The sequence below is a fragment of the Zosterops lateralis genome, assembly GCF_965231275.1.
Source record: "Zosterops lateralis genome assembly, chromosome: 3".
Taxonomy (NCBI): domain Eukaryota; kingdom Metazoa; phylum Chordata; class Aves; order Passeriformes; family Zosteropidae; genus Zosterops; species Zosterops lateralis.
The window spans coordinates 43,914,871-43,929,141 of record NC_139764.1 but is presented as its reverse complement, the minus strand read 5'-3'; the positions used below and the strand labels follow the sequence as shown (position 1 = coordinate 43,929,141).

Below are 14,271 nucleotides of genomic sequence, written 5' to 3'. Positions count from 1 at the left end.
TTAATAGACAAAGATGGCTTTTTTTAGCCTTTGTCTCATTGTGTATGCACATGTGTGTGTATATACATGTATGTGTTTGTATATTTAGTGTGTCTATGCATATATATATATGTATATATATGTGACAACATTGATCTCTGAAGTAATTTTATTAAATCAGTGTGGTTATACTACAGGTGAATTTAGCATATTGTTCTGAATTACCTTTTGTCAGCTAATTAGACAGTAATACTGCAGCTCTACTTCTGCCAAAGGGCATCCTTTCACAGACAGAAAGCTTGCTTTATCTGGGTATTTGCTACTGAAAATGTTGTGGAAAGGTTTAGATTATTAATACAGACTCCTCTGTTTGTGAACTTAACTAAAATGCTGGTGTGAGTCAGACTTGGAGCAGTACCTACGTTCTCTTATCCAGACATCCAAACATACCTGTTCAGTGTTTTTTTTTTATTATTGTCAGTCTGCAGTTGTTGTGAATTTAGTCAGCAGCTAAATCTGTTCTGTGTTGCACAGTGTGTGATTAGAATGGTATGAGGGCCAATAATACTGCTTTGTAAGTCTAATTAAGATTAAAAGATATTTTGCCCTATTAACTTCTGTAATGTAGTCTACCTCTTCAAGCTGATTGCAGATAATTTTCAGATAACTGAGGAGCCCGTAGCTACCACTGAGTGAAACTAGCAGATCTGTGGGTTCTTACTGCTTCTGAAAATTGGTCCAAAATATCTAAAGATATGTTCAAAATTAGCTTACTTCTGAAAGCAGTGAACACCTGCTTGTGTATTTATATGGCAATTAAAGGCAAGTTTGACATATTTAGAATACTTTAGTGTAATTGGCAAGGAGTGACAAGGTCATAAATTAGCACAGGTTGTTTAGTTTGCTAATACAGTCACATAAGGTGTTGGGGATTTTTCTGTCTAAAATCTGGTTGTGGTTGCAGGTCTGGTTGTGGTTGCAGAAATTAGATCTCAACCCTAATTTCAAGCTGTTGAGATAGAGTTTATGTATTCTAATCAAGCAAGGATTTTTTTGAGAAGCAAGTTTCAAGAAGCATTTGTAAAAGTTGTAGGTTGAAAAATGGAATTTAGGAAATTTTCTCTATATTGAAAGGAATTAATTTTAAGTGAGAAAATTACATTTAAACAAAGAGACTGCATGCAAAAATCATATAAAGATGAATTTGAACAACTTCTACTCATACAGATTTTGATGGATTTTTTTTTTCTTTTAGTCACTTTTGCACCTTACAGTCACTGGATTTTGTGTGTTTTGCTATATCCTATTTTGCTGATATTACTCAGCTGTAGTACAGTTTCACATATTTGGAGCCTCCTGTTTCCCACTCTCTAATGCATCCACAATATTTATCAATATATGTGGTTTGGACTGAAAAGCTTATGAAGTATCTCATATTAACTCTACAATTTTTTAAACCTTTCAAGAGATGACACGAATAAGGAAGAAGATGAAGATGAAGAAGAAGCAGAGGAGGAGGAAGAGGAGGAGGAGGAGGAAGAAGACAACAATAACAATGAGGAAGAAGAGTTTGAATGCTATCCACCAGGCATGAAAGTCCAAGTGCGGTATGGAAGAGGGAAAAATCAAAAAATGTATGAAGCTAGTATTAAAGATTCTGACATCGAAGGTGGAGAAGTCCTTTACTTGGTGCACTACTGTGGATGGAACGTGAGGTAACTTGAGTTTTAGTTAGTGATTACTTCTTGAATTACTTCTCAAATACACTTATGAATTTTAAAAACTAAATTAATAGACATCTGGAGTCCTAAACTTTCAGTATTGGTGTTCTGTGAAGGTCATTGTACTGTATGAAACTTAGATTTTTTAACGCTATATAAATGCAGGGTTTTAGTTACTTTGAAAATCATCTTAAAATTCCTTGTTCAAAGAAGGCTTCATTTATTCCCCATCTTACTTTTAGATCTTCCCATGCAAGTGACACATCACTCTTTTCAGATTCCTCCTCTGGCTCTCTTAAGCCGATTTTCTCTGATATAGTATTTGAGTAGTGCATTTAGCTGAGGCTGTGAACTCACTCTTGTCAGTGAAGCACAGAGTACACCAGCAATAGGACATTTAACTGGAAAACGCTAAGATTCTTAGTGGCAAATAAGTGCATTTCATCTGATCGGATACCTATCCTCCCTACCTCACCTCCCCCTGAGGCTGCCCTAAACTTCCCAGCCAGACTCTTCTTAGCCTAGTGGCTTCTTATGCTTTCTTTAATATCAGGAGTAGCGAATGCTTTTTATTGTCTTTAGTGTAGCATTAATAGACATAAGTTGAAGTATTTCTGTTGCTATTTCAGACCTCTTTTTCGCCATTTAAATCTTGAAGCAACTTTGAAAAAGTAGAGAAAACTAAAGTTTTTGAGCAGCTTATAAGCATGTCTACTGCTTTCCTCAGTTTCAACATAACTGCTCATTGTCCTTAACTATTACCTTTTAAACTTTGTTACTGTCTGTAAAAAACCCCCACAAGCCTGAGATACTTTATTCTTATTTCTCCTTTTCTGGAAAGCTGAGGTTCTTGTAACCTTCATCTGTCATCTGGACATCCTGCCTCTGACCAGAAAGGCAGGAGAAATATAACTTACTCAGTTCCAGCAAGATCTGCTAGCAAAGGTAACAGAGAAGTACGATGCTTCTCTTGCTGTCTTGAACTCATCTCTGCATCATGGCCTGGTGATTTCCAGGTGCACCTGAGCTGCTGCTGAGGAGGAATCTCTCTCTTGCCAGTTTTGGTACCAGTCTTCTGTAGAATTTTGATCTACATTGATCTACAAGAATAGGATCTGACATAAACTGTCCTCAGACAACATCTGTAAGCATAGTGGGCTCTGAAGTCAAGATATGAGGGGAGATGCAGCCTGCTCAAGGTGGGAGCTGGGGTGTGACTTGCGTTTTGGTCCAGTTCTTATTGCGGAGATCTCCCTTGGAGTGCAATTCGCTGAAATTTTCATCCTACTCACTGAAGACTACTGTGTGTACCATTCCAAGAGGTTTCTTGCGTTAAAACTCTTGTTTTGGAATTCACATGTAAGCATAGAAGTTATTTTTCTTTTTGAGCAAATATCATGCTATTATCCACGCTGTGAGGTGAGATGATCAGATCTTTATTTGAGCAGTACCTCTTCAAATCTGAAGAAATGAGAAGTCAAAAATGAGTCTTCTTCACCTTGGAGATCCCAGCACCCCAGTTCTTAAAGGAGAAATCAAGATTCTAAATTTTTAACTCTGTGTTTTAATCAAATCTGTAGATTGATGTCAGAGGCGTTATTTCTGTGATTAGGATATGTTTGACAATAAAAGCATTTTTAGTTAACTTGCACTTGTTTGAGGAGGAAGGAGTGTTGACTGTTTGGTTTATCTGGTAGCAGGACTAGAGTTTGTATTTTTACTTGCTGTTTGAAAAGAGCCTTCTGAAAAGGAGGAATAGGATTCTTCACTGAAAAATACATGAGTGATTGAGATTTAGCTGTGGGACTGTGCGTGGACTCTGCTAAATGTGGCTAATCTTTTTCATGCATGTAAAATTACTTAAGTTCATGGATTTGACAGAAAGAGTGTGTAAGCCTCAGCTTTAACCAACATCTAAACACTTTGACAGTTTAGTATTTAGTATTAGCACTATAGCTAGTCTTGTAGGCTGTAATAGCTTGATTTGACTTTCAGTCAGTGCCAACCTGGAAAAGCAATTGCCTTAGTTGGGTAGGAAGCAATTCTCTCCTCACCTTATTCATTGTAGATTACTTAGTGGGCACAAGTACTGTATACACAGCACAGGGGATGTACTGAACTAGGATATGCTCATCATCCTGGGGTTTTTTAATTCTGTCATTCTTTTGCTCCTTAAAATTGACTTTCCTGTTTCCCCTTTTGGTCAAGTATGCCATTTAATGAATGGCCTGTTTAAACTCATATGTTTGAGCAGAAATCCTAAATAGCTACTAATGGTTCTTATCACAGGTTAATTTCAGTATCAGTCTGGAAATCAGAATAACTGTGTGTTTGGGTGTATGCTCATATTCTTCAGGGTACTTGGAATGAAGTTGGGTAAGCTTGATACTCATCTTCATTAGTTGGGTTTTTTTTTAAAATGCTCTGGAACAGTGACATTAAGAACTCTGGAACTTTTTGTTTGTTTGTTTTAAAGAGTAAATAGAAAGTGTAGAAGGTGTACAACACTAAGCTAAAGGTTCTTGTTGTTAGCTCCTGAGATTCAGGTGATGTGTCTCTCTGATAAAGGTCTCTGAATAGTAGTGTTCAGTGGAGCCTGACTTGTAGTCAAAGGGAATGGTATAAATCTCCACCCTGTTAGAGGGACCTGCTTATGTTACCACATGTTAACCAGAATAAGCAGAGAAATACAGAGAAACTGTACTTCTTCTGGCAGACCAGTGATGTTCTGAATTATGTGTGCTTTAAATGTAACTGAAACTTCTTTGGGGCCTACAGTGCCAGTTCCTTTTGTTGAGATATTGATCTTCAGCTGCCAATGCAAAGAACAGTTTGTGTGTTTGAGGTGACTTTCTTCTGCAGTGTATTCCTAGTAATTAGAGAGTGCATATTTAAAGAGCATTTAGATTGTTGAAACTGTGTGTCATTATGGTACATCATCCCAAGACATGTTATTCTTGAATGTTTCAAATGTTTAAAACTAAGATTTTTAATTTTCAACACTTCTTTCCTTCAGAAATCTGCATGTGAAAGTGCTAATTTCTGTCTAAGTTTGTTGAAACATTACTTCATATACCAATTTTATACTTTACAATCAACCATTGAAATTAAATGTGCAGCAAAATTTCAGGTCCTGGAGAGTAATGTATGTCATGGGGGGGCATGGAAGGGATAATTAAAAAAAAAACAAACAAAAAAATTAGGCAAACTGGAATCCCCATCTAATATTCCAGTATTTGAGTATCAGACTAGTTTTTCTTCTTTCTTTGATCACAGCAAAAAACCCCAGCTTAATTCTCCCTTTTTAGCAGCTACAGATCCTATACTGGACCTTTTCAGTGCATTTGCCAAGGCTAGCTAGCTCCTTGAGGTCACTTGTCCTTCTGAGAAAAATGGTACCTTTGCTAGTATAGATCTAGTCTGGACAAGTATGCTTTCTTTCTTGTTTCTCCTCTAGTACTTCTGTGGAAGATCGACTGTGCAGTCTCTGGGAGTATGTTGTGGTGCATTTTATCTTATAAGTGGTGCACATGAATGTAATAGTATGGGTACATACTCTGATGCAAAGTGCTTTTCATTTTAGTAAGGCAAGGGGATTTTCTTTATGAAAGCGATCCAGATTTTCATATGACAACTGATTTAAAAAAAAGGTAAATAATAATTCCTTATTAAATCCCCCATCTTGATTTTCAAAGAAATCAGTGTATAACCTCTTCTAGGAGCAGCTCCCCATAGTATTTCCTTCCTCTCCACTCTTATCTGCTCACTTTAGGGTGGTACATGTGAAAGGCAGTACTGCAGTAAAACAACCCAGGTCCTCTGAAAGTAAATGCTTCTTGTAATGAGAGCACTGAAGAACTTTTCTGATTATATTTTTGGGTTAATTTTGTTTTGTGAACAGACTGTCCAAAGTAAGATTAGTGATGAAGTAAGCGTTCATACATTAGCAGGTGCAGTTCTAGAAAGAGGCTCTAGTCTGAGTCACACACCCCATTTTAGATGTAGCTTTCAGGGTGCTTGTCGGTCTTGCAGTGGAGGAGAATGTAATTTAGGGTCAGATTGTCAGCTGTGGCTTGGAATGTATCATTTTTGCAGGATCTGTTTCAGCCTGGGGTCCAGTTGTCCCATGTTTAGGCAAACCATATGCATTTGATGCGTGAGTCGTGAAAAGAGCTGTGTGATGCAAGGGTGTGAAGTGTGGGCAGCTGATTCCCTGCAGGAGATGGGAGATTTCTGTGGCCTCCTCACAGGGTCTGTCTGCTGTTCTGGGTGCAGTCAGGAGTAAAGCAGGATATGCTCTGGCCAGCAACTGTGACTGTCACATAGTAGTGTTCCAAATTGTCCTCCTTGAGATGAGGGCTTGCATGAGCACCATTTCTAATTCATGACGTTTAGGACTCTGTGCTATGGACATGTATTCTCTTCAGATTCTGCACTTCTCTCCTTCAGTTCAGTGTGCCCCCATGTCTGTCAGCTCTTGCCCCAGCAGGCACTGCAGTTGCCATGAATCTCAGACAGTGTGGGCTGTGCACAGACTTTGCATAGGAGGAACATTAATTTCTTATTGGAGATGCATAAGAACGAGTGAATACAAATTTGGTGTTCTAGCAATGTAGTTGAGGCAGAAAGGACACTGTCAGAATCCTCACTTTTCACCATGTGTTTAGATCTAATAAAATACTCCTGCATTTCTCTGGGTCACAAAGTCCATTTGGCAGGCACTTCATGGTATTCCTTGTGCAAAACATGTCTTTGTCTGGAAGAAAGATTGTTTTAAATAGGGATTCCCACAGTCTCACAGAATATGGGATTTTTCCAAAGAGCAAGTACTCTGCAGAATTGTATTTCAATTTTGAACCTGTTTACTGGCATTTCACCTGGTAATGACAGTGTAATAGTACCACAGTAGTGGTGTCTGAAGCAGTGTAGGCAGTCTTGGTATATCGTAGTCTGCATGTTTTTCCCTAAATATTTTGAATTTATATCAATATTGCGGATGTAATTGGCAGTGGTTGTAAAGAGGGTGAATTAGGACTGCACAGTAGTCATTGCATACATCAAAATGATAATCAGGTAAGCCCAGCTGGAAAGCCAGCATGGTGATGGTGCTCAACTCCATCTTGTATGAGTTTTTTTGGAGAGTATGCTTTGGGGTTTTGGGTTTTTTAAAGTTGATTTTTTCCTCTCTATTTTTACGTTTGCCTAGGAGGATCAGAATTTGTTTGTATGTACATTCAGGTCAAAGTTAATACCAACTGATTTTTAACTGAACTGTTTCTGGTGCAGCTGGTTCTTGAATTTACAGTTTAAGTAGTAAAGCAGCCTATTCTTATCAAGAGGAAAAAAAAATGATTTAAATGATTCTTGAGTTTTTCAGAAATACACAATCTGGCAAGCACAGTACCATAGTTACAGTATATTCTTACTACTTCTTTGGTCTTGGGTTTGTACTTAACAGGTCCAGTCTTGAATAACAAGATGCCTGTTGTTAATACTTTGGTGCTATTTAGTATGTTTTTGATACACTCTGATACAAAATGGAAACCTTTTACAGGAAAGGAACTGAAAAATATCACTGTGTAAGTCAGTGACTCAAAGTTGGTGACTCCAAAGGGTTACTCACTCCAGAAAACTCTTTGCAGTCACTTGGGATCAGAAGAATTTCTTTTTATTAAGTGGTCACATCTTATGTAGTTGAAAGGATTAATTTTATTGTTAAGGTTTTACAGTGTATAAATAGAAAGTATACCTTTTAGAGGTCTGTACAGATTTCTCATTCAGGTAGTTTGTTTTACCTGCAGACATGGATTTCTGCTATTCTGTACAGGCTGGAAAAGAGGTTTTGCATTTATCCTAGTGTAAAAGGATGCTAATCCTCTGAACCTTAGCTAAAACTTCACAGACTTGCGAATTCCACAAATTACTTGGTTCAAATTCCAATTCTGTTTTTATATGACTACTAATTCTCTTTTTCCTCAGTTAAATTTCTATTGTGATATTATTTTCTACTTAAAACAATAAATGTGTATGATTTCTTTTTCTGTTCAGGTACGATGAATGGATAAAGGCAGACAAGATAGTGAGACCAGCTGATAAAAATGTACCAAAAATTAAGCATCGAAAGAAAATAAAGGTAGTTTTTCTCCCTTTCGCTTCTGTTGCTCCCCTATCTTGGTTTGATACACAGTTAGGTAATCCCTGCCTCCCTTCCTGACCTTTTGATTGGCCTGCAAATACTTAACAGGCAAAGCAACTTCATAGCCTTTTAAATATGGATACTCTTTTCATCATGGTTTCTGCTTTTCTCCTTGAGGTGAGGAGGGGAAGCTTCTTTTTCCTTCTTTCCTGAATTTTTAATTAAATGTGTGTAGTCATTTACTGAAAACAAATGAGAAGGATACAGATTATTGTCAGTGTTGGGAGGCAGCTTGAGGAGGTGAAATTTGAGAGCTCTCTGATTCTGCAGAGCAAACCTTTGACCAGTCCATGTGCATGGGACTCTATAATTTTATTGCCAATATTTCTTTTAAAATCGATTCTTCCACAACTGATATTTAAGCTTAGATGATGACATATGTCTTGGACAGTGGGCTGCAAGGAAGCTTTTCCTTCTGCCGCTGCTGAGCCTGGCGTCCTGCAGTGCCACTACTCCTCGAGCACTGGTTGTGTTTGTTTTCCCATTTGTTTTAGTGTTGACAAAGTCCCTGTCTTCATTAGAAAGATCTTGGCATGGGATGTAGAAAGGTGTTTGTAGTCCTTTAAACAAAGGAGAGCTTTTCTCTACAGATTGAATGTTTAAGGTAACTGTAAGCATTGTTTAATTGTAGACCATGATAAGATGTGTGCTCCAATGAGCAGAGTTTTTTATATCTTTTTTTTTACCTAGAATAAAACTGACAGAGAGAAGGAAGAGAAGTATTCTCCTAAACCTTGTAAACTGCGCCGTTTGTCAAAACCCCCCTTTCACACCAGCACATCACCAGAGACTGGGTCCAAACTTGACAGCACTGAAGCCAAAAATACTGAACAAGCTCCAGTTAAATCAATAGAAATTACTTCTATCATTAATGGGCTACAAGGTATTGTACTTAAAAGCTTTTTCTAGTTCTGTAAGTGGCCTTTAAACAGGAATAAATGACAATGTAGAATAACTGATGCAACTAAATGCTTGAGTCTGTCTGGCTAATTATAACATCATCTTCAGAAATAACCCTTGGACAAAAGCAGTGTTGACAGTTTCTGTGAATTCAGTGTGTTAACAGTTGCTTACATTTTGTGTTGCCATCCTTTTTTTGTTTGATACAGAGCAAAACATTTTTGCTTCCTATCTAATTTCTAGATTTTCAATTTTTGATTTACGTAAGCCGTAGGACCCATTATTCATATCTGCATGTCTGTTGTTGCTAGCACTGTGTTCCCCTGCCCGCACATTTACAGCAGCATTTTAATACCTACTTGCTCCTCTTCATTCTTAGTTTAGAGCATCCTTCCAGAGAAAGAAATCATGTGTGGTATAGGTAGTTTGGGTAACCACAAACTTCCGTGGAAGCCGTGTGAATTTAATAATCATTCCAACTTATTTGAACTTGGATGACACTGGCCATTGAGTTACAAAAATGTAGGTAGAATAACAATCAACATAATCTGTATGCTTCATTTCCTTAGGAAATGAGAAAAAAAACCCAATTAGCAATGATACTATTATTAGTGTGATAATTAATCTGTAATTACAAATCAAGGAGTTAAATACATACATATATATGTGTGTGTGTATATATGTGTGTATATTTGAGCAAGTTCCTGTGTTTCTCCTTGAATCTATATCTTTTTGCACTGAATGAGATTGCTTTTGATTCCTTCTGGATTATGTATCTTTGTTCTCTCAGTTTCTTTATTGTTGACCCTGAATTTTCTTGCAGTTATCCTACATTCTTCTTGTCCGTTTGTTTCCCTAAGTGCCTTTCTTTATTGCTTTCACTTCCTTTTTCCAGGCTGATCATCAGGTTGGTTTGTTAGAGAGTATCCAATGTGTGTGTTGTTGTTCTGTCCTTTAGACTCTGGATTTTCCAGGGAAAATGATGTCTGTGTTATGGGCTTTGGAAGAAAGGTAGTAGTATTTGTAACCCATAAGAAATATGTAAGGGCATCTTTCAGATTCTGGTTTGGGTAATTGTGCAGAAGTTTATATTTTATGGATTAATGCAGTCTATGCTTTCTCTACTTCTTCAGAAATTCATGGAGATGTACTGTATAACAGAGAATCCTCCTAGTTTCTAATCTGGCCATTATACCATGAGTTTTTGAACTCTTCAGGAGATAACATTTAAGAGACACTGCTAGAGATCCCCGTAGCGTGATTTCATAGTGTACAGTTTTTTTAGTTGTTTTTGTTGTTGTTGTTGTTGTTTTTTAATAATTCTTTGTAACCAGAATCAAAACAAACTTTTCTTGTTTTGTTTTGTTTTTGTTTTGTTTGAATTTATTTTTAATTAGCTTCTGAAAGTTCTGATGATAGTGAGCAAGAAGATGACCAAAGTGCCCCAAATGTACATGCTGATGGCAAAGAGGAATCTCAGCCTGAAGCCATAAGCCAAGACAAAAATGAACTCCGTCTAAAAGAACAGAGTGGTTCCTCCCTCCCGGAAGAAACTAAAGCTCTTACAGATGCACCAGTGCCCAAGTCTGTATCCAAGTCTCCTGAAAGATTGCGGAAAGAGATGGAAGAGTTATCTGAAGATAGTGACTCTGATGGAGAAGACGAAGCCACAAAGAAGAGAAAGGATGGAAAGAAGGAGATCGTGGATAAAACAGCAAAACCACAAGTGAAGCGTGGTAAACGAAGACACTGCATTGCAGAGGAGTCCTTAAAGACCGTGTCACCCAATAGAAAGGATGAGAAGTCCAAAAACAAAGACTCCCTTAGTTTAGAAAACAGCAGTAACAGCTCCTCGGATGAAGATGAGGAAGACAAATCTAAACTGAAAATCACTCCAACGAAAAAGTACAATGGACTAGAGGAGAAAAGGAAATCTTTACGGACAAATACTTTCTACACTGGATTTTCTGAAGTGGGAGAGAAAAGAATAAAGCTTTTAAATAACTCTGATGAAAGACTTCAGAACACCAGAGCGAAAGATCGAAAAGATGTGTGGTCAAGTATCCAAGGACAGTGGCCGAAGAAAACACTGAAGGAGCTGTTCTCAGACTCTGATACTGAGGCTGCTGCCTCTCCCCCACACGCTGCTCCGGAGGATGCTGCAGCAGAGGAGCAGCTTCAGACTCTTGCAGAGGAAGGTATTTCTTTGCCTAACTGTGAACTTGAAAAATCTTTGCCAGCAAGTGTGGATGTTAAACCTGTTGAAGAGAAACCGACTGAAGTGGGTGAGAAGAAAGTTGAATTTCCAAGCAGTGGCAGCAATTCAGTGCTAAATACGCCTCCTACAACTCCTGAGTCACCTTCCTCTGTAACTGTGACAGAGTCCAGTAGACATCAGTCCAGTGTCACTGTGTCTGAGACACTGCCACCAAATCAAGAAGAGATACGAAGCATCAAAAGTGAAACAGATAGCACAATAGAGGTGGACAGTGTGGCAGGAGAGCTACAAGACCTCCAGTCTGAGGGAAATATTTCTCCAACAGGTTTTGATGCCAGCGTCAGTTCGAGTAGTAGTAATCAACCAGAGCCAGAGCATGCTGAAAAAGGTAAAGGAAAGGGTAAACAGAGCTGTCTCCAACCTAACCAGCTCTTATTTCTAACATTGCTGATGTGTTTTCATTCTGTTTTGGTTATGATGCAGGGAAGTTAGTCGTTGGAGGAAGTAGTCCATCTGCTGTCCATTTCAGATGTGTGGAAATGGCATAATCATCTCGTGAATAAAATGTAATCTGCCAGCAAATTCATTGGCCTCTCATTAGAAATTGAGGTGGTTTCACTGAGGGACAAAGGATAAAAGAATGAATATACTGGATATGTCAAAAAAGCCCAGAGCAAACTGTAATAGCTTGTGTAAGGAACATTTATTGTAGCAAGATGGAAGCATTTTCAGCAACCTCCTTAGAAGCAGGCGATGCTTTTCTTGCATTAAATTTGATTCTCTGTAAGTTGTTTGTTTTGGGGGAGAAAGCCGTCTTGCTGCTAGAGTGCTTAGACAGTCATTTCTAATTTATATTTTTCTAGAACATTAACTTCATAAGATTCAAGTCAAGCTGATAAAAGCATTGACCTTTTCAGCTATGTTTCATTTTCATATGTGATTTTTCAGATTGAAGTTCCTTTCCTGAAACCACTAGAGAATGGGGGATAATAAATGCTTGTGCACATGATGTCGCTGTACTGCTGCCTGCTTTTTAACTGCAGGCAAGGCAAGATCCAAAAGCTTTTTTCTGAAGCTGACTGGCTGTTTCACAGTTCAGTCAAAAGTACAGCTACTTTCACTGTGTTTTAGTGGCTAAAAATTATGAACATGAAGGAAGACAATACATTTTGTCTACAATCCTGAGACAGAAGTAGAGTTTTTTATCTCAGTAGATTTTGGCTAACAATTAGCTAATTTTTTTCAAAATGCCATTAAAGGTGTATTACCTTCAGCTTTCTGTTGGAAATGTTCTTCCGAAAGTGTACAACAAAATGTGTTTTGTTAAAGGAGAGAGTTTGGAAGAGGTGAATGTGTACCCCTGGATAAATACACCTCTATTGCTTTGCTAATTAGAGCTGTATAGGTTTAGAACTTAAGTTGCTCAGGGTTTTTTTATATGAAAGTAGTTTATTGCCACTTGGAAGAAGTTTTACACTATTGTAGAAGAGTATTTTTACATGCATTAGACTTTAACTTCCTCTCTGATTTTGTCAGCATGTTACCTGTTTCAGAAAATTGGGTTCCTTAATTAAAATTGTTTTATTCCAGGGGTCATTTTTAATCTGTAAGTCACATGGTTGTGAAACAACGTTTGAAGAAGTCTTAAAACACTCTCTTTTAGCAGGTGTACTAGAATCCTGCCATTTTCCTTTTCTACTTTTTTCCCCTTGTAGTCACAAATACTGGTAGATTTTTTTTCCTTGGTTGTTTTGTTTGTTTTTTTTTAACATTATCTAAGAGTCTTTTTAACACCTTCAATCAATGTAATTACTGATCACAGATTATGGCTTTGTGGTTTTTTCTCACAGCTTCCAAGTACAGCAAACTTTTAAAAAGATCTTTTAGTCCCAGTAGGTCTTGATTACTTTTGTAATAAATGTATTCTTATTTAATTTACAGTATTAAAACATAGTAAATCCATGTGGTTCAAGAGAAATTCTGGTGATGCATTCTGGTGATGGGAAAATAAATTGTAATCATCATACATGTGCACTCTGCAAAGAAACTTGGTCTGCCTTCCATTGTCTTTCAGCTCCTCTTGTCAATAGAAGTAGAAAACTGAGCTGCATTAAGGATAGGCAGGAGCAGTTGCATTGTTGTCTACAAACTTAAGCTTTAAAGTGTTTTGTGGGAGAAGTGCAAGCATTTATTTAATTTCAGTTTCTTTTTTTTTTTTTTCCCAATTATAGTCTGTACAGGCCAAAAAAGACTTAAAGATGCTCAGGGAGGAGGCAGCTCCTCAAAAAAGCAGAAAAGAAGCCACAAAACATCTGTGACCAGCAAAAAGAAGAGTAAAACTAGTAAGTACAGCAGCTTAGTGTGAAATAAAAGATGTGAAAGTAGCATTTCATTTGTTCAACTGATTGTAGGAGATGAAGTTTGTTAATAAAAAATGCATTAGGACAAAATGTTCTCATCAGGGAATTCTTAACACTGTTTAAATTAAGAAACTGCTCTACCTAAACACCAAAGTGTTTTCAAATGTCTTGTATTATTATTTCTGGGCCTATTTCTAAGAGCTCCTTAATATTGTGTAATTCAGGAAAGCCAAGAAGAGTGAATATTTCACACATGGCAGAACTGGGACAGGTATCTGTATCAGGGTAGCTGCCTGCTTTAGGGGGGAGACTGGGACCTGAAGGAAATTGCACTCTGTATTTTCTGCAAGATGAGTTTTTAGAGGTTAATATCTCTACCCTGTAGCAAATATGAGAATTCCAGAAAAATATAGATTCTTGTTTTCCTCCTATTCTGTCTGTTACACTTACGGTAAATAATGCAGCTTTTGCAGTTTTTTGTAGTTGTAGAAGCTAATTGGAACAGAAAGCACAATACTGGCTAAGGGAAGCTTAATAAAAGCAGAGGTGTGTTAGGGGTCATATGCACAGGTGTTTGGGAGACAACAAGATTAATTACTGCTTCATTTCACTGTTAATAAAAAATACCAGGACAAAGCTAGAAGACTGAAGCCTGGAGGATAACTAAAAAATGGAGTTAAAGCAAGGATAAAAAACATATGCCATGCCTTTTTTTCCTTTCTCTCCCCTCTTTCTATTAACAGCTTTTACTAAAAGTCTGTACTTGCTGGTCGGGTATTTGCTTTCACCCCACCTGTCTTTCATGTTCATTAATCTCCTCTTTATATTTTCTCATCCTTTTTAATTCCATTTCATTGGTCTCCTCCTTTCATAATCCTTATTCTTACCCTCACATCA

At 37.5% G+C, this 14,271-nt stretch overlaps 1 protein-coding gene across 2 annotated transcripts in view; it reads left to right on the top strand.

Moving 5' to 3' along the window:
* ARID4B (AT-rich interaction domain 4B) overlaps nucleotides 1-14,271 on the top strand; it is an 85,457-nt gene that overhangs the window by 65,985 nt on the left and 5,201 nt on the right. The window contains exons 17-21 of one of the 2 annotated variants that reach the window (XM_083857981.1): nucleotides 1,446-1,694; nucleotides 7,749-7,833; nucleotides 8,587-8,779; nucleotides 10,194-11,402; nucleotides 13,246-13,356. In XM_083857981.1, the coding sequence (XP_083714107.1) occupies nucleotides 1,446-1,694; nucleotides 7,749-7,833; nucleotides 8,587-8,779; nucleotides 10,194-11,402; nucleotides 13,246-13,356 (1,847 nt within the window). The remainder of the gene's footprint in view (nucleotides 1-1,445; nucleotides 1,695-7,748; nucleotides 7,834-8,586; nucleotides 8,780-10,193; nucleotides 11,403-13,245; nucleotides 13,357-14,271) is intronic. The other variant, XM_083857982.1, reaches the window with a different exon arrangement.